This window comes from Salmo trutta, chromosome 34 (genome assembly GCF_901001165.1).
Source record: "Salmo trutta chromosome 34, fSalTru1.1, whole genome shotgun sequence".
NCBI classification, from domain to species: domain Eukaryota; kingdom Metazoa; phylum Chordata; class Actinopteri; order Salmoniformes; family Salmonidae; genus Salmo; species Salmo trutta.
The window spans coordinates 3,706,337-3,730,572 of record NC_042990.1 but is presented as its reverse complement, the minus strand read 5'-3'; the positions used below and the strand labels follow the sequence as shown (position 1 = coordinate 3,730,572).

Here is a 24,236-nt window from a genome sequence, read left to right as displayed (position 1 = left end):
GGGGTGACATGGGAGAACTTGGGAAGGTTGAAAACCAGGAGGGCTGTAGTCCAGACAAGAGATGACAAGTGCCTGGATTAGGACCTGCACCGCTTCCTGTGTGAAGTAGGGTCGTACTCTACGGATGTTATAGAGCATGAACCTGCAGGAGCAAGTCACTGCTTTGATGTTTGCAGAGAACGACAGGGTGTTGTCCAGGGTCATGCCAAGGTTCTTTGCACTCTGGGAGGGTGACAATGTGGAGTTGTCAACCATGATTGAGAGGTCTTTGAGCGGGCAGGCCTTCCCAGGGAGGAAGTGCAGCTCCATCGAATTTGAGCTTTAGGTGGTGGGCCGACATGCAAGATGAGATATCTGCCAGGAACGCAGAGATGCGTGTCGCCACCTGGGTGTCAGAAGGGGGGAACAGAAGGGGGGAAGGAGAAAAGTAGTTGACTGTCATTCGCATAGCAATGATATGAGGATATGTGAGGATATGACTGAGCCGAGTGTCTTGGTGTATAGAGAGAAGAGGAGAAGGCCTAGACCCAAGCCCTGGGGGACACCAGTAGTGAGTACGTGGTGCAGACACAGATCCTCTCCACATCACCTGGTAAGAGCGGCCCCCCAGGTATGATGCAATCCAAGATTGTGCGCTCTGCACTCTGAGATGCTCTGAGATGCCCCGCCCTGAGAGTGTGGAGAGGAGGATCTGACAGTGTCAAAAGCAGCGGATAAATCTAGGAGGATGAGAACAGAGGAGAGATAGTCAGCTTTGGCAATACGGAGAGCCTCCGTGACACAGAGAAGAGCAGTCTCGTTTGAGAGACCCGTCTTGAAGGCTGACTGGTTAGGGTCATAAAGATCATCCTGAGAGTGATAAGTCCTCAGTTGATCAGAGAAAGTACTCTCAATTGTTTTGGAAAGAAAAGAAAGAAGGGATAAAGATTTTTGACGTCCAGATACAGTAAGTTGTGTTGGTTTCTTGAGGGGGGAGCAACTCGAGCCATTTCAAAGTCAGAGGGGATGCAGCCAGTGGTCAGGGATGAGTTGATGAGTGAAGTGAGGAATGGGAGAAGGCCTCCAGAGATGGTCTGGAGTAGGGAGGAGATGGTGTTGAGTAGGCAGGTTGTTGGATCGCCAGACCTCACTAGTTGCAGGATTTCGTCTGGAGATAGTGGAGAAAGCGGTCAAGGCATAGGGTAGTTCTGTGAGAGTGGGACCAGTGGACCTAATAGGCTGAGTGAATGAGGAGCGGATGTCGTCAACCTGGGACCAGTCGTCGAGAGAGAGAGAGAAGATTGTGACAGCGCATGACCATCTGGGAAGAGGCTGAGTGGCTAGGGTTGGAGCAGAGGGAGACAGAAAAGGAAACAAAATAGTGATCAGAGGGGGGTTGAAGTGAAATTAGTAAGCAACCAACCTCAAGTAAAGATCAAGCATATAGCCTGCCTTGTGAATTGGAGGGGATTGGGAAAGGGTGAGGTCAAAAAAGGCAAGGAGGGGAAAGAGAAGGTTGGAAAGAAATTAGTTGAAGGCTAACGTCGGGCGGTTAAAGTCGCCTAGTAAGAAGAGCAGTGAGCCATCGTCAGGAAATTAGCTTATCAAGATGTCAGGTTCATTGAGGGACTCTCCAAGGGCAACTGGTGTATGATAGATGACAACAATGTTAAGCTTGAGTGGACAAGTGACAGTGACAGCATGGAATTCAATTGAGGAGATGGACAGGTGAGAGAGACTTTGTAATACATTTTGTACGACACTTTATAATGCTTCTGTAAATTACATGTTTGTAAAACTCCCATATCTTGTAGTACATGACATGTTGCAAAAACAAACTTTTTTGTTGAAAAAACTAAATTAGTGTTCTTGCTAGATATTTCAGGTCATATATATTGAATTCTGCACTGTAATGTAGGCTGAGGCTGTGAAATGCACAAAAGTATCAAATGCCATGAGGACATTCAACCCTTACTAAGCCAAATGGAATGGTCAGACTGCAGAACATTGTTGAATTTATTTTTCCATTTCCTTCAACATAAATTACTTAGCATATTGAAATAGCCAAAAGCCCCCTGTAGATATTAGCGTGCATAGAAGATGTCCAAGTCAGTCATGAGTATCCTTGGTATGCAGATATACTTTAAATGCTTGTACTATCTATTCAATATACACCCACTAGGTGGTAATGTAACATCATGTGTGTATTGTGAGGATGCATATTTGAGGAAGGAGATACTGTAGATAGACATCACAAAGCAAGTTGTGCCTGAGATTTTTATTAAAATTTCCACAACACAAAGTAAAAATATCAAACATTTTGAGGAATTTCATTCCGAACACAGGCATGCATAGCAACACATTTTAACAATGTATTTTTTGACATTGGAATGATCACATCACCCAACCTTCATGGTCAATACTCATAAACATTTTATCAACAATTCATCAAATCAGACAAAATAAAAATATGAATTCACTTTAGAGATATAAAAGGAGAACAAAATCAACAGAGGTACACTTAAAAACAAGTTTTGCATCAGAGTAAAATCAGACATTTAAATGAATATACAAGCTACAATTTACACATTAAGTACATGACAAAGTTCTACACTGAAATATAAGATTAACAAACATGTCCTATAATTTCAAAAACAGTATTTTTGTATCACTTAATGATGGTAAACATACTAAAAGAATAATCTGTACAGATAGACTAGTGTTTCTGAGGCTTTTCAACCCCAAATAGTTTGTTGTACCTCTCATAATCAATATATAAATATGCATTCAAAAGTCAGAAATTCTCTGTGCGTATGACACAAGGCTTTAAATATAACTTTTTTCAATTAAATATCAATTCAAATCTTAACAGTGGAAGTATTTTTCGAATTAAATAAATAAATCACATAGCGGGAAAGGATGACACAGAGGATGACACATTTATTTTGTCCCACAAATATGTTTGCATTATTAAACTGAAGGAGATGCTACTCTTGATTGTCCACCAGCAGTGCTGTATTTACCCTGTGTGAGGCAGGTTGAGGAGGAGAGAGACTGGGCACCCGAACCAAACTCATTTGACGTGCTCGGCGGTGTGTGACGAGCAGTAAAACTTCTTGTGCGTTATGAAGTTGGACAGGTTGTTGAACTGGATGTCGCAGGGGCGGCAGTATTTTACGTTACCCTGTGTTGCCTGGATGGAACCGTTTAGGCTTCTTTTCTCACAGGAGGGTAGGACCTCCTCTGTCTTAGATACTGCTGGGGAGGACGAGGATGAGGAAGTGCTGTTCTTGGGCTTGACACTGACAGGACTGTCTGAATCTGACAAGGATGATACTTGGCTGTCTGGGAGATGGGAATGAACAAGCTTGTTGTCCTGGAGTGTGTTCTCTGTGTTCTCAGGCTCCTGGCAGCCATTTTGGGGCAAAACACCTTGTGTTTCCTGGTAGCCATCAGGCATAGGCTGATCTTTTTCCACCTCACTCCCTTCATTGGGGCTCTGTCTCTGCTCGCTGAGCTCTCTCTGCATCACCACTGTACCTGTGGTATAGTCGGCAGGCTTGATTCCATAAAAGGGTGAAATCTGTTCATCATGTCTAATTTTCTTAAATAATGGAGGGCTAAATTCTTGGGACAGAAACTGGTCCCTGCTTTCCTCTTTGATGACAGCGAGCTGATCCCCCTTAGTGCTACCTGTTTGAAAAGACACCTTTTTGGCTCCATTGGTGACACATTTCTCCAGGTGTGTATCGTTGTCATCTACTGGGTTGTTAAACCCTTCTCTTTTTACAACCTCAGATATTTTGTGATCTGGAGCAGTGATGGGGCAAGAGCTCAGTTTGTGCGCAAGGTAGTCTTCCACTTTGTTGAAGCTGATCTTGCACTCTGTGCACTCGTGATAGTCCGTGAGTCTTTTAGGAGCGGTAGATAATTTACCAGGGCTTGATGATAAACACTTTTTACTAAGATCGATAGGGCTGTCCAGATCATCTTGAGCTATGGCGTTACACTTAGATATCAGAGCTGATTTAGTGACAGGGAGATTAGCCTCTGGATGCTTAGGAACCATGCCAAGAAACAAGTTGTAACTGGGGTGAAACTGGTTACCATATATCTTCCCTGGGTCTTGGTACATGCCTCGTCCTCCAATGGATGCTATCCCAAAGTAATGTGGATGATGACTCATGGGAGGCCTCTGTTGTTCATGGTTGGGAACACTAATTTCTAAGTTCTTCCTCCGTTTCCGCGTACGAACCATTCTCTGGGTGGCGGGCAGTTTGTTTCCATGCACTCGTTTCATGGGCGGGTCATGGCGTGTGGCGCAGTAATACTGCTTGTGAACCATGTAGGTCTCGGTACGACTAAAGGTGATCTTACAGGGCTCGCACGTTGTCTTGTTAGGGTCTGTCTCGGGCGTTTGGGATGTTTTGGGACTTGTCACATCTTGTATAGAGGGGTTCTCATCTGAACTGGTGGGGGTGGAGGGGTTCTTCACGCTACCTGGGAGCTCCCCATGAACTTGTGCCTTCCCTTCCCCAACATCCAGTCCTGACAAGTTCAGGCGGGGGGACATGAGATGACTGTTGTGGTCAGATAGATGACCCTGACCCATGTTCATGCTGCCCAACCCACCCAAATCCCCACTTTTAGGGCTCCCTGTATCAGCCACTTTGTCCAGGACACCGGCGTAATCATGTGGCTTGGTCACATGCTGCCAACGGCTATTACAGTAGTCCTTTTTATGAACTAAGTAGTTGTCCAAGTTACCGAAAGTGATATTGCATTTGAAACACGTGGCCCCTTTGTGGACAAGGGTGCTGTACATGACATGAGGGGGGTAGTTGTTAGTACCGCCATGCCTCAGTCTACGGTGGACCAGCTCGGACATCTTAGCCAGGATCTCCGAGGCCTGGGGGGCAGCTGTTATGTCCTGTGAGAAGGGGAAATGGGGTAAGAATGGCCCCATTGGAAAAGCAGCGGGGCCCATGTAGTTCTGGATGGGTGAGGATGCCTGGCGAGGGCTGGAGGGTTCCGATTTGACACTGGTGTAGGAGAAACTAGCCCTGCTTCCTGAGTTAGGGTTAGCTTTCACCGGGAAAGTCTCCATCTTCTCCAGCTCCGCATTGGGACTAGTCCTGGTGTCAAGGATGCTACCCAGTACTGGGCTCTGAAGGAGCTCCTTCCCCTGTTTCACTATGGCCCGCTGGGGGCTCCTCTCCACGCTGCTTCCCTCCCTGGGAGAGTACTCTGTCTCGACCTGCAAGGGACCGTGCTGTCTGAGTGGGCTGTGGCTGTGTCCGTGATCCTCCCGGTGCTTGTCCAGTTCCCTGGGGGAGGAGAAGCTGAAGTGGCAGTGGGAGCACCGGTAGCTTGTCTGAGACAGGTGGGAGAGAATGTGCTGTTGGAGTAAGGGGAGGGAGTCCGCTGTGTGGTCACAGACTGTGCATTTCATACTACTACTGCCAGTGGACACCACCTCCTCCATCTTAACACCTGGGGAGAAGAAGACATTTTAGATTGTTAATGCCTTCAGAAAGTTCCACCCATTTACTTTTTTCACATTTTGTTTGGCTACGAGGTGGGATTAAAATGTATTTAATTTTTGTCAACAATCTACAGAAAATTCTTGCACATTATTCTTTAAAAAAATCTTCGAGCTTTGTCATGTTGGTTGTTGATCATTGCTAGACAGCGATTTTCAAATCTTGCCATAGATTTTGAAGTCAGTTTGAGTCAAAACTGTATCTAGGCCACTCAGGGACATTCAATGTCATCTTGGTAAGCAACTCCAGTGTATATTTGGCCTTGAGTTTTAGGTTACTGTACTGCTGAAAGGTGAATTTGTCTCCCAGTGTCTGTTGGAAAGCAGACTGAATCAGGTTTTCCTCTAGGATTTTGCCTGTGCTTAGCTCTATTCTGTTTCTTTTTATCCTAAAAAAACTCCATAGTACTTGCCGATGGCAAGCATACCCATAACATGATGCAGCCATGCTTGAAAATATGAAGAGTGGTAATCAGTGATGTATTGTCTTGGATTTACCCCAAACATAACATTTTGTATTCGGGCTCCCGAGTGGCGCACCGGTCTAAGGCACTACATCTCAGTCCCCTAGGCTGTATCACATCCAGCCGTGATTGGGAGTCCCATAGGGCGGTGCACAATTGGCCCAGCGTCGTCCGGGTTTGGCTGGTGTAGGCCGTCTTAATGAGAATTTGTTGATAACTGACTTGCCTAGTTAAATAAAGGTACATATGTTTGTTTTTTCAACTAGAAACGTGTCTATTACCAAGTAAATGCAATACGGACACAGGAGTATACCCAACAGCACACATTTGTTTGAGAATGAATTGTTTGTTGAAGAAAGTTACGGTTAAACAGGCTAGTGTCTATTTTGTTGAATTACATTTTTGATTTTGGGTGTATTTACCGACGGCCTGTATACAGTTGAAGTCGGAAGTTTACATACACTTAGGTTGGAGTCATTAAAACTCATTTTTCCAACCACTCCACAAATTTCTTGTTACTAATCTGCTAGAGAACCACTTCGGATTTAAGTACAGTATATGTTTTGTATGACTGAAGCCTTTAGGGCGAGGTCTAATGCTTTAATATATGTAATTTCTGTCCTCTGAAATAATATTCATTATATACAGTTGAAGTCGGAAGTTTACATACACTTAGGTTGGAGTCATTAAAACTCGTTTTTCATCCACTCCACAAATTTATTGTTAACATACTATAGTTTTGGCAAGTCGGTTAGGACATCTACTTTGTGCATGACACAAGTAATTTCTCCAACAATTGTTTATAGACAAATTATTTCACTGTATCACAGTTACAGTGGGTCAGAAGTTTACATACACTAAGTTGACTGTGCCTTTAAACAGCTTGGACAATTCCAGAAAATGTCATGGCTTTAGAAGCTTCTGATAGGCTAATTTACATCATTTGCAAATTAGCTAATTGGCACCATTTGAGTCAATTGGAGGTGTACCTGTATTTCAAGGCCTACAGTTAGGGAAATTTGACCCCCCCTTGCAGAGGGGTCAAATACTTATTTCCCTCATTAAAATGCAAATCAATTTATAACATTTTTGATATGTGTTTTTCTGGATTTTTTGTTGTTGTTATTCTGTCTCTCACTGTTCAAATAAACCTACCATTAAAATTATAGACTGCTCCTTTTTTGTCAGTGAGCAAACGTACAAAATCAGCAGGGGATCAAATACCTTTTTCCCTCACTGTACCTTCAAACTCAGTGCCTCTTTGCTTGACATCATGGAAAAATCTAAAGAAATCAGCCAAGACCTCAGAAAATAAATTGTAGACCTCCACAAGTCTGGTTCATCCTTGGGAGCAATTTCCAAACACCTGAAGGTACCACGTTCATCTGTACAAACAAAACTACTCAAGTATAAACACCATGGGACCACGCAGTCGTCATACCGCTCAGGAAGGAGACGCATTCTGTCTCCTGGAGATGAACGTACTTTGGTGCGAAATGCAAATCAATCCCAGAACAACAGCAAAGGACCTTGTAAAGATGCTGGAGGAAACAGGTACAAAAGTATCTATATCCACAGTAAAACAAGTCCTATATCGACACCCTGAAATGCCACTCAGCAAGGAAGAAGCCACTGCTCCTAAACCTCCATAAAAAAGACAGACTACGGTTTGCAAGTGCACAGGGGACAAAGATCGTACTTTTTGGAGAAATGTCCTCTGGTCTGATGAAACAAAAATAGAACTGTTTGGCCATGATGACCATTGTTATGTTTGGAGGAAAAAGGGTGACGCTTGCAAGCCGAAGAACACCATCCCAACCGTGAAGCACGGGGGTGACAGCATCATGTTGTGGGGGTGCTTTGCTGCAGGAGGGACTGGTGTACTTCACAAAATAGATGGCATCATGAGGAAAGGAAAATTATGTGGATATATTGAAGCATCATCTCAAGACATCAGTCAGGAAGATAAAGCTTGGTTGCAAATGGGTCTTCCAAATGGACAATGACCCCAAGCATACTTCCAAAGTTGTGGCAAACTGGCTTACGGACAACAAAGTCAAGGTATTGGAGTGGCCATCACAAAACCCTGACCTCAATCCCATACAAACCTGACTCAGTTACACCAGCTCTGTCTGGAGGAATGGGCCACAATTCACCCAACTTATTGTGGGAAGCTTGTGGAAGGCTAGCCAAAACGTTTCACCCAAGTTAACCTGTCTGGGCTAGGGGGCAGTATTTTCACGGCCGGATGAAAAACGTACCCAATTTAAACAGGTTACTACTCTGGCCCAGAAACTAGAATATGCATATAATTAGTAGATTTGGATAGAAAACACTCTAAAGTTTCTAGAACTGTTTGAATGGTGTCTGTGAGTATAACAGAACTCATATGGCAGGCAAAAACCTGAGAAAAAGTCAACCAGGAAGTGGAGGATCTGAGAAATGTAGTTCTTCTTTCTAGTCCCTTTCGAATCTACAGTATCCGTGGGGTTACGTTACACTTCCTAAGGCTTCCATTGGCTGTCTAAAGCCTTCAGAAAGTGGTTTGAGCATTCTCCTGTCACTGGGCAGATAATAGGAGCTCAGTTTCTGAGTGGAATGCCTGGCAACAAAGGGATTGGATATGCTCGGTCCCACGAGCGCACTGTTCCTTCTTTTTCTCCTTGAATGAATACGCTATTGTCAGGTTTGAATATTATCACAATTTTACGTAGAAAAATACCATAAAGATTGATTTTAAACAGCATTTGACATGCTTCTAAGTACAGTAATGGAACATTTTGACTTTGTCTCTGGTACCGCGCTCGCGCGTTATACCTCTGGATAGTGCTCTGAACGCACGAACAAAACGGAGGTATTTGGACATAAATATGGATTATTTGGAACAAAAACAACATTTCTTGTGGAAGTAGCAGTTCTGGGAGTGCATTCTGACAAAGATCAGCAAAGGTAAGAGAATATTTATAATACTAATTCTGAGTTTAGGTTGCCCCGAACTTGGCGGGTGTCTGTATAGCTCGCCGTGATGGCTGAGCTATGTACTCAGAATATTGAAAAATGTGCTTTCTCCGTAAAGCTATTTTAAAATCTGACACAGCGGTTGCATCCAGGAGTAGTCTATCTATAATTCTTTAAATAATTGTTATATTTTGTCAACGTTTATGATGAGTTTTTTTGTACATTGATGTACACATTCACCAGAGGTTTTGTTGGGAATACATTTTCTGAACATCACGCGCCAATATAAAATGGGGTTTTTGGATATAAATATGAACTTTATCGAACAAAACATACATGTATTGTGTACCATAATGTCCTAGGAGTGTCATCTGATGAAGATCGTCAAAGGTTAGTGCTTCATTTAGCTGTGTTTTGGGTTTTATTGACACATGTCCTTGCATGGAAAATGGCTGTGTGATTATTTTTGTCTATGTACTCTCCTAACATAATCTAATGTTTTGCTTTCTCTGTAAAGCCTTTTTGAAATCGGACAATGTGGCTACATCAAGGAGAAGTGTATCTTTAAAATGGTGTAAAATAGTTGTATGTTTGAGAAAGTTGAATTTTGACATTTTGTTGTTTTTGAATTTGCCACCCTGATACTTCACTGGCTGTGTCCCGCAGGTGGTCCCGCAAGTTAAACAATTTAAAGGCGATGCTACCAAATACTAATTGAGTGTATGTAAACTTCTGACCCACTGGGAATGTGACAAAAGAAATAAAATCTGAAATACATCATTCTTTCTACTATTATTCTGGCATTTCACATTCTTAAAATAAAGTGCTGATCCTAACTGACCTAAGACAGGGAATTTTTATTAGGATTAAATGTCAGGAATTGGGAAAAACTGAGTTTAAATGTATTTGGCTTAGGTGTATGTAAACTTCCGACTTCAACTGTATGTCTATTTTACAAATGAGCCCTGCACAATACAAAAACAAGCATATACAACAGGCAAGTATAGATAAACATAAATAGACAATTTACACATTAAATACACATTAAGATACAAAACAGTCAATTAAAACAAACACATCCTTCATTATAAAAATCCTCTGTCAGCTGTCTGAATTGCCCTAGGGACTTCCAATCGAAAAGTATTTTGGAGATGATTCCAAACATAGGGTGCAAAGGAAATTAAAAGCCGATTTACCTAGCTCTGTAGACACAAAAGGAGTCTCCAAAGTTAACCAACTTGTAGTTTTAAATCTTAACAGTGATGTTAGGTAAGTCGGAAGCTTTTGGAGCAAGACTTTGAAACAAAAAGAGCATAATGATGTGATCTACATCCCGTGTGGCTCAGTTGGTAGAGCATGGTGTTTGCAATGCCAGGGTTGTGGGTTCGATTCCCACGGGGGACCAGTACGGAACATTTTTTATGAAATGTATGCATTGACTACTGTAAGACGCTCTGGATAAGAGCGTCTACTAAAATGTAAATCTACGTGACTTTAAAGACAACTCCTTCCTGAGCGGTATGACGGCTGTGTGGTCCCATGGTGTTTATACTTGCGTCCTATTATTTGTCCAGATGAACGTGGTACCTTCAGGCGTTTGGAAATTGCTGAAATCTTGGCTGATTTCTTTAGATTTTTCCATGATGTCAAGCAAAGAGGCACTGAGTTTGAAGGCAGGCCTTGAAATACATCCACAGGTACACCTCCAATTGACTCAAATTATGTCAATTAACCTATCAGAAGCTTCTAAAGCCATGACATCATTTTCTGGATTTTTCCAAGCTGTTTAAAGGCACAGTCAACTTAGTGTATGTAAACTTCTGACCCACTGGAATTGTGATACAATGAATTATAAGTGAAATAATCTGTCTGTAAACAATTGTTGGAAAGATTACTTGTGTCATGCACAAAGTAAACGTCCTAACCGACTTGCCAAAACTATAGTTTGTTAACAAGAAATTTGTGGAGTGGTTGAAAAACTAGTTTTCATGACTCCAACCTAAGTGTATGTAAACTTCTGACTTCAACTGTATGTCTTTTCTGTTGAAATAAAGGTCAATAATAATAAATAGGAGGAACAGACACAGTTCTTGCACTGCAACAGAGATTGATTGTTGATCCTAGAAATACAAGGATGTGACTCGACCTAATCGGAAGGTATAAATATATGATTCTGTGAATTGTATGAGTGCTTTTGCAGCTGCAACGCCCAGTGTGTTGAATAAATCTAGTTTGACTTTTGGTATCCGACTAGATTTGTACCAGAACTTAGAACCTAACAATGTCAACATATTCTCCTCTCAGCTTACCATTGTGGGTGTTCAAGTGCATCTCCAAGGCCTGCTGTACTGATCCAGTTATATTGCAGTGTGGGTAGGGGCCTACGTTGGGCATGTGATGGGGACCAGTCTTCCTGTCTAACTGCTCTGCCATCATGTCTGAGACTGAGTCCCTCTGTCTCCCACTGCAATAGTACATCAGATGAGCCTGCAGGTTCTTCTCACTGCGGTACCATATCCCACATGCCTTACAAGGGAAGATGTCCTCTGCAGAAAGACAGAGATGAATACAGAGATGAGGTGAGTTCACCCCATTAGGCCTACCATGTACAGTGCATTGAGCACTGGAAAAGCATTATAAATCTAACCAATCATGATGAATACACACACATAGACATTAGAATCACATCTCACTGTACTTAATCGACTCTCTAAAAAGCATCAGTGCGGTCTCTTGGGTGAGGAAAGCGTTTTAGCTTAAGTTAACTTTAATTTTTCACCAAGGCTGGAATAGACTGTCAAAGAGCGATGACCTGAACCCAATAGACCTTAATCAGAGTAAATGGGCTGTTATTTGATGGGGGTGCTGTCTATGTGGGTGAAGAGTAAATACTTAATTTCAACACAAACTGAAGGTCAAGAAGAACCCGTAGGCTCTTATACCTGCCAAACAGACTCATCTAAGCTGAGATAGCTAATTGATGATAGACAAACAAACACACATTCGCACGCACACACACAAAAATACACAAACCTACGTACACACACAAACACACACAACTATGCATGGACGGACACATACCCACACGCACACACACACATCAACACAGTCGTGAAGAGGGCACAACAACGCCTCTTCCCCCTCGGGAGGCTGAAAAGATTTGGCATGGGCCCTAGTCTCCTAGGCTTTAAGTTGTACTTACTGTTGACTATAGCGTTGGGAAGTATGGATGCCATGTTGGCCTGTTGGGGCAATAGTTGGATGGAGTCCAGCAATCTGGCCGGGTACATTCCCTCAAAGAGAGCTGCCTGGTTGACCGCCTGAAGACGGGAGTAGAAGTCCACAGCAAACGCAGCTAGCTCCTCTCCTTCCATGATGGGTTTGGTTGTAGTGCACCAAAGTTGTCTACCTGAGAAACAAAAACGTGTTCTTCTTTGTAGTAATCAGGTAGAAACTGTGTACTTATAATGTCTGAATATCAGTTAAAAGATGTATTGTAGAAAAAAAGACTATGCCTGCAATAATACTCCAATGTTGTATTGTAAAGTATATGGTATGCTCTCTGCTTCAGTTCGCACACTGTACAATTGCTTAGGGCTTAAGCTACATGATTAATAGGTCATATTCAGATACACCAGCTTGAAAATGAATTAAAGGAATTCTCTCTGTGCAAGTCAAACATGAGTAAAACCCATGCAGTCCACCGCATTCAATATAAACTCAGCAAAAAAAGAAACGTCCCTTTTTCAGGACCCTGTCTTTCAAAGATAATTCGTAAAAATCTAAATAACTTCACAGATCTTCATTGTAAAGGCTTTAAACACTGTTTCCATGCCTGTTCAATGAACCATAAACAATTAATGAACATGCACCTGTGGAACGGTCGTTAAGACACTAACAGCTTACATACGGTAGGCAATTAAGGTCACAGTTATGAAAACTTAGGACACTAAAGAGGCCTTTCTACTGACTCTGGAAAACACCAAAAGAAAGTGGCCCAGGGTCCCTGCTCATCTGCGTGAACGTGCCTTAGGCTTGCTGCAAGGAGTCATGAGGACACAGATGTGGCCAGGGCAATAAATTGCAATGTCCATACTGTGAGACGCCTAAGACAGCAAGACAGGACGGACAGCTGATCGTCCTCGCAGTGGCAGACCACGTGAAACAAAAACCTGCACAGGATCGGTACATCCAAACATCACACCTGCGGAACAGGTACAGGATGGCAACAACAACTGCCCGAGTTACACCAGGAACGCACAATCCCTCCATCAGTGCTCTGTCCGCAATAGGCTGAGAGAGGCTGTACTGAGGGCTTGTAGGCCTGTTGTAAAGCAGGTCCTCACCAGACATCACCGGCAACAGTGTTGCTTATGGGCACAAACCCACTGTCGCTGGACCAAACAGGACTGGCGAAAAGCGGTTTTGTCTCACCAGGGGTGACGGTCAGATTTGTGTTTATCTTCGAAGAAATGAGCGTTACACTGAGACCCGTACTCTGGAGCGGGATCGACTTGGAGGTGGAGGGTCCGTCATGGTCTGGGGCGGTGTGTCACAGCATCATTGGACTGAGCTTGTTGTCAATGCAGGCAATCTCAACGCTGTGCGTTACAGGGAGGACATCCTCCTCCCTCATGTGGTACCCTTCCTGCAGGCTTATCCTGACATGACCCTCCAGCATGACAATGCCACCAGCCATACTGCTCGTTCTGTGCGTGATTTCCTGCAAGACAGGAATGTCAGTGTTCTGCCATGGCCAACAAAGAGCCCGGATCTCAATCTCATTGAACACGTCTGGGACCTGTTGGATCGGAGGGTGAGGGCTAGAGCCATTCCCCGCAGAAATGTCTGGGAACTTGCAGGTGCCTTGGTGGAAGAGTGGGGTAACATCTCACAGCAAGAACTGGCAAATCTGGTGCAGTCCATGAGGAGGAGATGCACTGCAGTACTTAATGCAGCTGGTGGTCACACCAGATACTGTTACTTTTGATTTTGACCTTTGTTCAGGGACACATTTTTACATTTCTGTTAGTCACATGTCTGTGGAACTTGTTCAGTTTATGTCTCAGTTGTTGAATATTGTTATGTTCATACAAATATTTACACATGTTAAGTTTGCTGAAAATAAACACAGTTGACAGTGAGAGGACGTTTCTTTTTTTGCTGAGTTTACATCCTAGAACAAACACTTTTCATATGAAAGTCCTGGAAAATCTAATTCTAGAAGCCTTGGCATGGAACATTCCACAGGAGGCCAGAGAACAAACTAATTAGGCAGAAGAACAAGAAAGGAGGGCTTTGGAGCCATGATAACATTTCTCTCTCTCCCAATGACAGCCTCTCCATCTTTTAATATGACTATTTACAAAAGTCTGGCTGCCGAGATAACGAGCTAACCATGATACTTTGGAGCTAAACACTAGAAGAAAGACACAGGGTACTGACAGACCAGCTGGACAATGCTTCTGCTGGATTCTAGTACCTCTCCATTTGAAGATGTGCATGGCAAACACACAAAAAATCATACGCATGTGAATGGAACTAGTATGATTGATTTCAGCTAAAGCCAGAGCCTTATGTTGAGAATATAAGGCTCTGACAATTGCTATTTCAACATTACGTGCACACGTTCACCCATTACATGTAATGTGATGGATTTACATAACCTTCAAATTACAATTGCAGATGATTTCTTAGCAAGGTACTACATTTTAAAATATACTGTTTATAGTAACAAGTAAGAATTCATAAAAAATTCTGCCAATCACTTCTCAAAGCCAAGCAGCAACAGCAGCAACAAAGGTTTGTAAAGGATGAAATTGGCCTGTATGACAACCGGCCATGATTTGGAGTCCCATAGGGCAGTGCTTAATTGGCCCAGCGTCGTCCGGGTTTGGCCGGTGTAGGCTGTCTTTGTTAATAAGAATTTGTTCTTAACTGACTTGCCTAGTTAAATAAAAAATCTGCCATTCCTTTCTTTCCCTTGTGGCAGTTGATCAAGAGGTGACACCTCTTCTCCACAAGGTGGCGCTCTCTCCATGGATTACTGTTACCACACTGCACTTCGTCATAAACAAGTCATAAACAAGCAATGAGATGAGAATTAACAGTATTTCAACATTTTGTTAGAATCTGATTTGTCTCTAATTCACAATTTTCTTGCTCATATACCAAAACCAATTGCATCCTCAGTCAGGGAATCCAGATTACACAGGGATTCACATGACATTAGACATACAATAGCATACAGAGGGGAGTAGCCTAACATACCATACCTTTGACAGTTACGCTTTAACATCAGTCACTTTTTACAAATCTAATTTTATTGATGACATACACATATTTAGCAGATGTTATTTTTTTACATTTTTTAACTAGGCAAGTCAGTTAAGAACAAGTATTTATTTACAATGACGGCCTACCCCGGCCAAACCTAGACAACGCTGGGCCAATTGTGCCCCGCCCTATGGCACTCCCAATCACAGCAGGAAGTGATACAGCCTGGATTCAAACCAGGGACTGTAGTGACACCTCTTGCTCTGAGATGCAGTGCCTTAGACCGCTGCGCCACTTGGGAGATATTGCGGGTGTAACGAAATGCTTGTTTTGGACTATTAAAACCAGCATTAAATGGACACTGCAGTGGTAATAGGCTGTCCTTGCTACTTTGTTATGATTAGCTCCCCAGGAGGCCTAAACCTTTTATGTCCAAAGATCTATTAAATTGGAACTCAGAACACTAAAACTATGTTTCGGAGTGCAGTTTCCCTTAGCCTGAACCACAAATCAAAAGCATGCACTGAGAACAAAACAACAACAACCTCCATTAGTGAAGATGGGACTGCATGTTTCACAGGAGGGGGAGGGAAGGGGAGGGCCCCCGCCCCTGGTACCATTCTGTCATCCTGGCACGGTCTCTGAACCCCCCTCCACTCCCCCTCCATCCAACCCGCACCCCCCCTGGTATCAGCACGCTGCCATCTGCGCCCTGCACCTGTGTCCTCATTGATCGCAATGCCAGAGCACTAGATCAAACAGACAGCGGAGAGGACAGCAGCACGAAGCAACTGAACATCCGCTACAATCCCAGGGCCAGGATGCTTGTTTAGGGGTAACGCATATTTCATATTCATATTTATTTTCCGTCCTACATATGGGTGGGGCCGGGGGGTGGGGGTGCAGTGAGTTTTGAGGGTCTTTACGCATATTTAAAAAAATTCAACCTGTGTCCAATTTTCTCATTTTTTGTTGGAAGAGCGAGTTGAGTGAGTTTCTTGACGGACTGTTATTGGTGTGGGTAACCAGCTGCTGTCAGTCCACTGCTGCAAAGTGACAGTCAGACAAACAGTCCTCTCCTAGTCTCCATCTAACTCTTGTCTTCCTCGATTGCCTCACAGTACATGAACCAACAAACTTCCACTCCCTTTGGTCTTTGTTTCCTCTCTTCCAACACAGACTCAAAGACCCCAGAGCCAACAAATGTCCACTTCCATCTAAATTAGGCTCTTTGTTTATCCAAGTCTTAAAAGTTACGGCATTGTAATGGGTTTGTGGGATTAATGTAACAGGGAGGCTCCTCCAGGGAGGAAGAGGAGGACAGTCCTCCTCATGATTTTAAAGGAACATTCTGGACATTTTGTACCCCAAAATCATTGTCCAGATCACATTACAAACATGTAGGACTGTGAAAACAGCTTCCAAAGGCGTTCTGTAGATCAAAAGTTATGTATGGTTATGTTCCAGATTTACCCCTTGCAGAGTACGAGTACAACTTTTATCAAGTTTTGTTATATAATCAGAATCACCTTTATTCGCAAAGTACATTTACACATAACCGTAATTTGACTGAGTGAGAAGGTGCTGCCAGCAGTAGACAATATACAAACAGAATACACAGAATACAATATTGGAACAGTAAACATAAAATATAAAACTCTGGAGTATAGGCTGATTAGTTCATCAGTTTTGTTGGCGAGTGAATGCACGTTGGAGAGGAACAAGCCAGGAAGCGAAGCACAGAGGCCACATCTCTGGCTAGTAGACCGACTCATAGTCGTGGACGGTGTCCTTTCTCAATATGTCGTACATGAGGATAGAATATCGGGGCACAAACCAGTTGGCAATGTGTCCCTAGTAGCTCATCCAGAGTTAAAGTAGTCCGCATATTGACGCAAATCAATGAGTGAACAAACAAAAACAACAAAGACGTGAGCAGCTGCAAAGCTGGAGAAGCTCGTGAAACACTGACTATGTGGAAACTGCCCTTACTGTAATCGCTACAGAGACAGAGGGCAGATCACTTTTGTCAAGATGGTGACCATTTGTCCGACTTGCGCCTACATGTCGACTGCATGAACTTTACAAAAATCATGTGATCAAAGGTCATAAAGTTTTGACTGCAGTCGACTGCAAGTTTCTTCAGTTGCTCTTCACCAACTTCATCCTGCAGCCATCACCTGCATTGTGGGAGACTATTATCAACCAATCGTTTTTTTCCCCCACACGCGAATGTGACCAAAGACTTGCCACAATTCATGTGTACAGTGCATATATACAAATTAATGTTATATTTGAGGCTCTCTCTTTCACCAATTGATTGTACAATGTACACACATATTTCAAGTTTGTGAGTGTGTGATATGGGGGTTGGAGACATGTTTATTTCCACATTATAAAGAACAACTTTTATAAACAATGGCAACACTGCCATGTTGCACTGAACCTTGCTGTTGGAAAACCACATCAGTGTCCGACTTTCGGCTGTCGCAGATGCACCTCCCCAGACTTCACTCCTTGACTTTTGTCTACAGTTGGTTGCTTTCGCCTTATCACTCAAATAGAGTAAGTGTTTTGCGCCTGCTAGCTAATGCTTTTATATCGTCATCTTTTCATATAGTGTTGTGTGCATTGTGGTTGTGTATCTTTACTAGATCGACTTCGAGTTCTGTCTGTTTTTTTTTTTATTATTCAGAGCTAGCGCCAATCTAACACCCATCTAGCTTAGACACTCCTCCACGTACCTGCCCTCCAGACGCAAAGCATCATGGAAGCTGTAGTAATCTCATGATTCTAACAAATTACTTCCTGGTTGGATAAAAGGCAATTTTATTGTTTATTAGCTCGATTGTTTTTTTTTGTTGGCCAATTTGGATAACTAGGGCCATTAACAACTTGCGGTGAAATCTTGGAGACATGCTGTGGAACGTTCCTTTAAAACCAGTTAAATGTAACAAAATATAATAAAAAATGTCATCTACGTAATCACCAAAAGTAAATATTTATCATGAGAGGGCCATAAACAATAACTATACTGAACAAAAATATAAATGCAACATCTAAACTGTTGGTCCCATTTTTCATGAAATAAAATAAAAAATCCCAGAAATGTTCCATACACACAAAAAGCTTATTTCTCTAAAATGTCTGTTAACATCCCTGTTAGTGAGCATTTCTCATTTGCCAAGATAATACATCCGCCTGACAGGTGTGGCATATCAAGAAGCTGATTAAAAAGAAGGATCATTACACAGGTGCACCTTTTCCTATGGACAATAAAAGTCCACTCTAAAATGTGCAGTTTTGTCACACAACACAATGCCATAGATGTCTCAAGTTTTGAAGGAGCAATTGGCATGCTGACTGCAGGAATGTCCAACAGAGGTGTTGCCAAATAATTGAATGTTAATTTCTCTACCATAAGCCTCCTCCAACTTTGTTTTAGAGAATTTGGCAGTACAACCAACGTTTCACAACCGCAGACCACGTGTAACCACGTCCAGGGCCTCCACATCCGGCTTCTTCACCTATGGGATCGTCTGAGGAGGGGTGCTGAGGAGTATTTATGTCTGTAATAAAGCCCTTTTGTGGGGAAAAACTGATTCTGATTGGCTGGGCCTGGCTCCCCAATGGGTGGACCTGGCTCCCAAATGGGGGGGCCTGTGCCCTCTCAGGCCAACCCGTGGCTGTGTCCCTGCCTAGTCATATGAAATCCATAGATTAGGGCCTAATGAATTTATTTCAATTGAATGATTTCCTTCTATAGTATGAACTGTAACTCAGTAAAAGCTTTGAAATTGTTGCATGTTGTGTTTATATAAATTTTTCAGTATAGTAATGCCGCATACTCAAAGAAAGGTTCAAATCTCACCTTTCTGGTAAAAATGGTTATAAATTACTCTGAGGTTTAGTCACTTTTGAAGACATAAGCTCAAGTACACAGTACAAATATGGTAGAAATATTAAAATATTATATTTTATATGATTTATTTCCTATTCAACAAAACCATGAATAAGGCTTTAAATGACTTACAGCATATGCTTTCTAAATATAGCCAAATCAAATTATAAAACTACTAACTATAAGATTTCACTTTCCTTATAACTGTAAAATACATATTTATATGTTTAGAGGAAATGTGCATATTTTCTAAAGGTCTTTCTTGATCAAAAGGTTAGCCACCCTCACTGTAAACGTTTTACAAAGCTCTAGCTTGGCTTCCTGAGCTCGTTCATCTTATATTAAACTTGTCCATCTATGAGAAACAGAAAGTGTTTTTTGTTTAAAACCTATATAAATTATTTTAGATTAATGGCTATAAATTGATCTCTGAATGTGCTCCCATGCTGCGCTACGATGTAACAATTGCAGGCATGTGCTTTGTCTGTGGCTGCGATGTAGGGTTCAGCCAGGAGTTGATAGACAGTCGGAAAAGCGAATGAAATGGTAGAAGGGAGATCCCAGCTTCAAGTGGTTTCAGATTTCAGAAAAAAATATGAATGTGTCTGTGGGAACCAGGGCTGTCTCCCAATACAATCCTTTTTGATCTACGGTATCCACAGATCGATTTATAAGCAACAATGTTGGTCGGAACCGGTACCAGAACCACGAAGGTCCCTTACATCTAAGAGGATAAATTATTAAGGAAAACCTAAAAACAATGTGAACAGAGAAACATATTCACCAGATCCACATATCAGTCCAATCGGGGTATAATTGACATTGGTAGAGAGTATCAAATAATGACAGAACAATGACCTATTCTTGTAGACCAAAGGATGGTCTTTTAAAAGTTGGTCAGAACACTCCAATGAGAAGTTCTTCATTCCTGCTTTTATTTTTAAAACTAGCTAAATAAATGACAATACATAGCTTTCTTGTGTTCTTCTGCTTAATTTACTACTGACGTATGGAATCAGTATAAAACCCTCACGAACAGCTAAATAAATAGATTATACACCCCATTATCCTCCTCCAGTCCTCCCACCCTGAATCCCACAAGCATTCCGTAATGGAAAGCAATGTCTTCCACTTAACACACAGATCCAGACGCTCCCTATGATAGAGACCGGGGCTGCTCTGTTTATTAATGATGGATTTTGGAATGTTGGCGCAAAGCAGAACGTTATCAGCCCGCAAACAATCCCCACTGCCAATGGTTCCAACCCTGACAGACTAGCCCTGTGCCTCATTAGCCCAGGCATATTTCATCCAGAAGTTTATTATCAAATGTGACACCTGCATCTCCGAATGACACTTCCGCCTTCATTGGCATGTATTTGGGTGAGCGGTCTCCAAGGTGCTTTGTGGAGATTAAGAGGGAGAAAGACAGGGAGCGAGAGAATAAACGCTTATTTTATCATTTAGCAGGTCTGGACTGAATCCAAAGGAGTTTTTGTCTTGTTGTTGTAATTGGAAAGGCTTTTAAGTGATAACACAGCTGTTGAGGAATATGAATATGGAGAGAGTGCGGCTGAGCTGCCTGAACCCTTCCAACCTCACTATGCACTCACTCCATTTTTGGCAAATGCTTATTTTTCTGAACAACAGGGGCTGTTTCATGTTTCGGGACAAACTGGATCACTCAGAGTTCCAATGCGCCAATTGTTTGCTTGCCTAGGATTATAGGCTTGATCACGCAGGTCGCCAGCCTACGTAAGAAACTGTAGAAAACGAAGAGTGGAATGTTTACATTTTCTACGCCGGTGGCTGGACGAAATTTGCGCTTGTTGGATGCATCTCCGCCTTGTCGTTTGTCGTTATCCGACTGGCCGGTGTTGCCCAAAGCTCCCCATCTGATAGTGGAGTCGAAGGATCAATCAACGATGGCCGCATGTCACGAGCCGTGGAACATGAAGACAGCGGCCTCTCGCAAAGCAGTCTACACTCCCAATGAGAAGCCCGGAGCTGATACAAACAATGAATAGTTTCGCCGTCCTGGAGTCTGATCTTCCTGCACCTTCGTCACTAGGGGGTACCTGTGTCTGCGGCCGCAGTGCCTAATCCTACAATTTTGAAGTCGACTTTCGCAACCTTCCGTCCCTGCTCTGGATTGGGTTCAAGTTATCCTGCCTCTCGCCTGTCCATAAAGGGTTCTCCAAATCAGGTGAAGCGTGGGAGTGGGCGGATTTCCTCATCCTTCTCACCAGCTGTGATTTTGGGCAGCTCCATGGTAAGAAATGTGACCGTTCCTGGTGCAAAAACAATTTCCTATTCTGGAGCTCGAGTAAATGACATTACTAAGCTGCTCCCGAACATACTACATCAGAACATGGAAATCGATTGTATCGTAGTCCATGTGGGTTTGATTGACATTATGAAGGTCAGCTCTGAACAGTTGAAACTGGATTTTAAACAGCTGATTGACTATCTGCTAGACACTAATAAAAGAGCCATTGTATCTGACCCTGTGCCCCTCTGAATCATGGCATTGAACGCTTTAGCAGAATTCTCTCTTGTCACATCTGGCTACGGGATTATTGCAGCTCAATGGGTGTACATTTTGTTGACAAGTTCGATACCTTTTGGAAACAAAATACGTTTTATGAGGAGGATGGGATCCACCCAAATCATTTGGGTTCCTGGATCCTTTCATAGCATTATAAGGCTGTGTTGAGACAATGACTTATCAATGACCCAAGCCCAGCTGAGTTAATCCTTACCATTGTGATGCTGAGTTGTCATTATTCTTCAGCAAATGTACATTATACCAGGGGCGTTGGTAGACACAACATAAGTAACTAATTTATGTCCCACTAACTGCCCTGAATGCTGATCCGAAAGCTATTGTATGCAGTAATCATGTGACTATGAACCAGATTTATACTGTTAGTACTGAGGCGGTGTGTCCTAGTAGGAAGTCCACTGTATGCAGCTCACCCTGCACTAACATAAATAACATGAGAATATCTACTTCTGCTAAGCTTCCCAGTAAAGCAAGTAAGCATCCCAGAAGAAAAGGGTTCAAAATAGCCCACGTTAACACATGTAGCTTAAGAAACAAGGTTCATGAAATCAATAATTTGCTAGTAACAGATGACATTCATATTCTGACTATGTCTGAAACTCACTTAGATAATACCTTTGATGATACAGTGGTAGCAATAAAAATGGTGGAGGTGTTTCTGTTTATATTAAGAACCTCATTCCTTTAAAGCTCAGAGGATCTCATGTTAAATACTGTTGAAGTAATATGGCTGCAGGTTCATCTGCTTCACGTAAAGCCCATTCTTGTAGGAGGGTGCAATAGACCACCAAGTGCTAACAATCAGCATGTGGATAAAATTAGTAAAATGCTTGATAATGTATGTGATATCAACAGAGAGGTATATTTTCTGGGTGATTTAAATATTGACTGGCTTTCATCAAGCTGCCCACTTAAGAACAAGCTTCAAACTGTAACCATGTGCCTGAAACCTGGTTCTGGTTATCAGTCAACCTACTGTACAGGGGTAGTTACAAACGGCACAGGAATGAAATCATCAATATGTATTGATCACATACAGTTGAAGTCGTAAGTTTACATACACTTAGGTTCTAGTCATTAAAACAAATTTTTCAACCACTCCACAAATTTGTTGTTAACAAACTATAGTTTTGGCAAGTCGGTTAGGACATCTACTTTGTGCATGACACAAGTAATCTTTCCAACAATTGTTTACAGACAGATTATTTCACTTATAATTCACTGTATCACAATTCCAGTGGGTCAGAAGTTTACATACACTAAGTTGACTGTGCCTTTAAACAGCTTGGAAAATTCCAGAAGATGATGTCATGGCTTTAGAAGCTTCTGATAGGTTAATTGGCACCATTTGAGTCAATTGGAGGTGTACCTGTGGATGTATTTCAAGGCCTACCTTCAAACTCAGTGCCTCTTTGCTTGACATCATGGGAAAATCAAAAGAAATCAGCCAAGACCTCTGAAAACAAATTGTAGACCTCAACAAGTCTGGTTCATCCTTGGGAGCAATTTCCAAACACCTGAAGGTACCACTTTCATTTGTACAAACAATAGTACGCAAGTATAAACACCATGGGACCACGCAGTTGTCATACCGCTCAGAAAGGAGGTGCGTTCTGTCTCCTAGAGATGAACATACTTTGGTGCGGAAAGTGCAATTCAATCCCAGAACAACAGCAAAGGACCTTGTGAAGATGCTGGAGGATACAGGTACAAAATCATCTATATCCACAGTAAAACAAATCCTATATCAACATAACATGAAAGAGCGCTCAGCAAGGAAGAAGCCAATGCTCCAAAACTGCCATAAAAAAGCCAGACTACAATTTGCATCTGCACATGGGGACAAAGATCGTACTTTTTGGAGAAATGTCCTCTGGTCTGATGAAACAAAAGTAGAACTGTTTGGCCATAATGACCATCGTTATGTTTGGAGGAAAAAGGGTGAGGCTTGCAAGCCAAAGAACACCATCCCAACCGCGAAGTACGGGGGTGACAGCATCATGTTGTGGGGGTGCTTTGCTGCAGGAGGGACTGGTGCAGTTCACAAAATAGATGGCATCATGAGGTAGGAAAATGATGTGTATATATTGAAGCAACATCTCAAGATATCAGTCAGGAAGTTAAAGCTTGGTTGCAAATGGGTCTTCCAAATGGACAATGACCCCAAGCATACTTCCAAAGTTGTGGCAAAATGGCTTAAGGACAACAAAGTCAAGGTATTGGAGTGGCCATCACAAAGCCCTGACCTCAATCCTATGGAAAATGTGTGGGCAGAACTGAAAAAGCGTGTGCGAGCAAGGAGGCCTACAAACCTGACTCAGTTACACCAGGTCTGTCAGGAGGAATGGGCCAAAATTCCCCCAACTTATTGTGGGACGCTTGTGGAAGGCTACCTGAAACATTTGACACAAGTTAAACAATTTAAAGGCAATGCTACCAAATACTAATTTAGTGTACGTAAACCTCTGACCAACTGGGAATGTGATGAAATAAATAAAATCTGAAATAAATCATTTTCTCTACTATTATTCTGACATTTCACATTCTTAA

The 24,236-nt window shown here is 42.4% G+C and overlaps 1 protein-coding gene across 2 annotated transcripts in view; it reads right to left on the bottom strand.

The window, feature by feature from the left end:
- Window positions 1-2,242: 2,242 nt before the first annotated feature.
- The window catches only part of zfpm2b (zinc finger protein, FOG family member 2b), a 102,606-nt gene continuing 80,612 nt past the window's right edge, over window positions 2,243-24,236 (bottom strand). For both annotated transcript variants that reach the window (XM_029731327.1, XM_029731328.1), the window contains 3 exons: window positions 12,146-12,352; window positions 11,253-11,489; window positions 2,243-5,472 (listed from right to left, as the gene is read on the bottom strand). In XM_029731327.1, coding sequence (XP_029587187.1) covers window positions 3,053-5,472; window positions 11,253-11,489; window positions 12,146-12,352 — 2,864 coding nt within the window. In that variant the 3' untranslated portion in view covers window positions 2,243-3,052. The remainder of the gene's footprint in view (window positions 5,473-11,252; window positions 11,490-12,145; window positions 12,353-24,236) is intronic.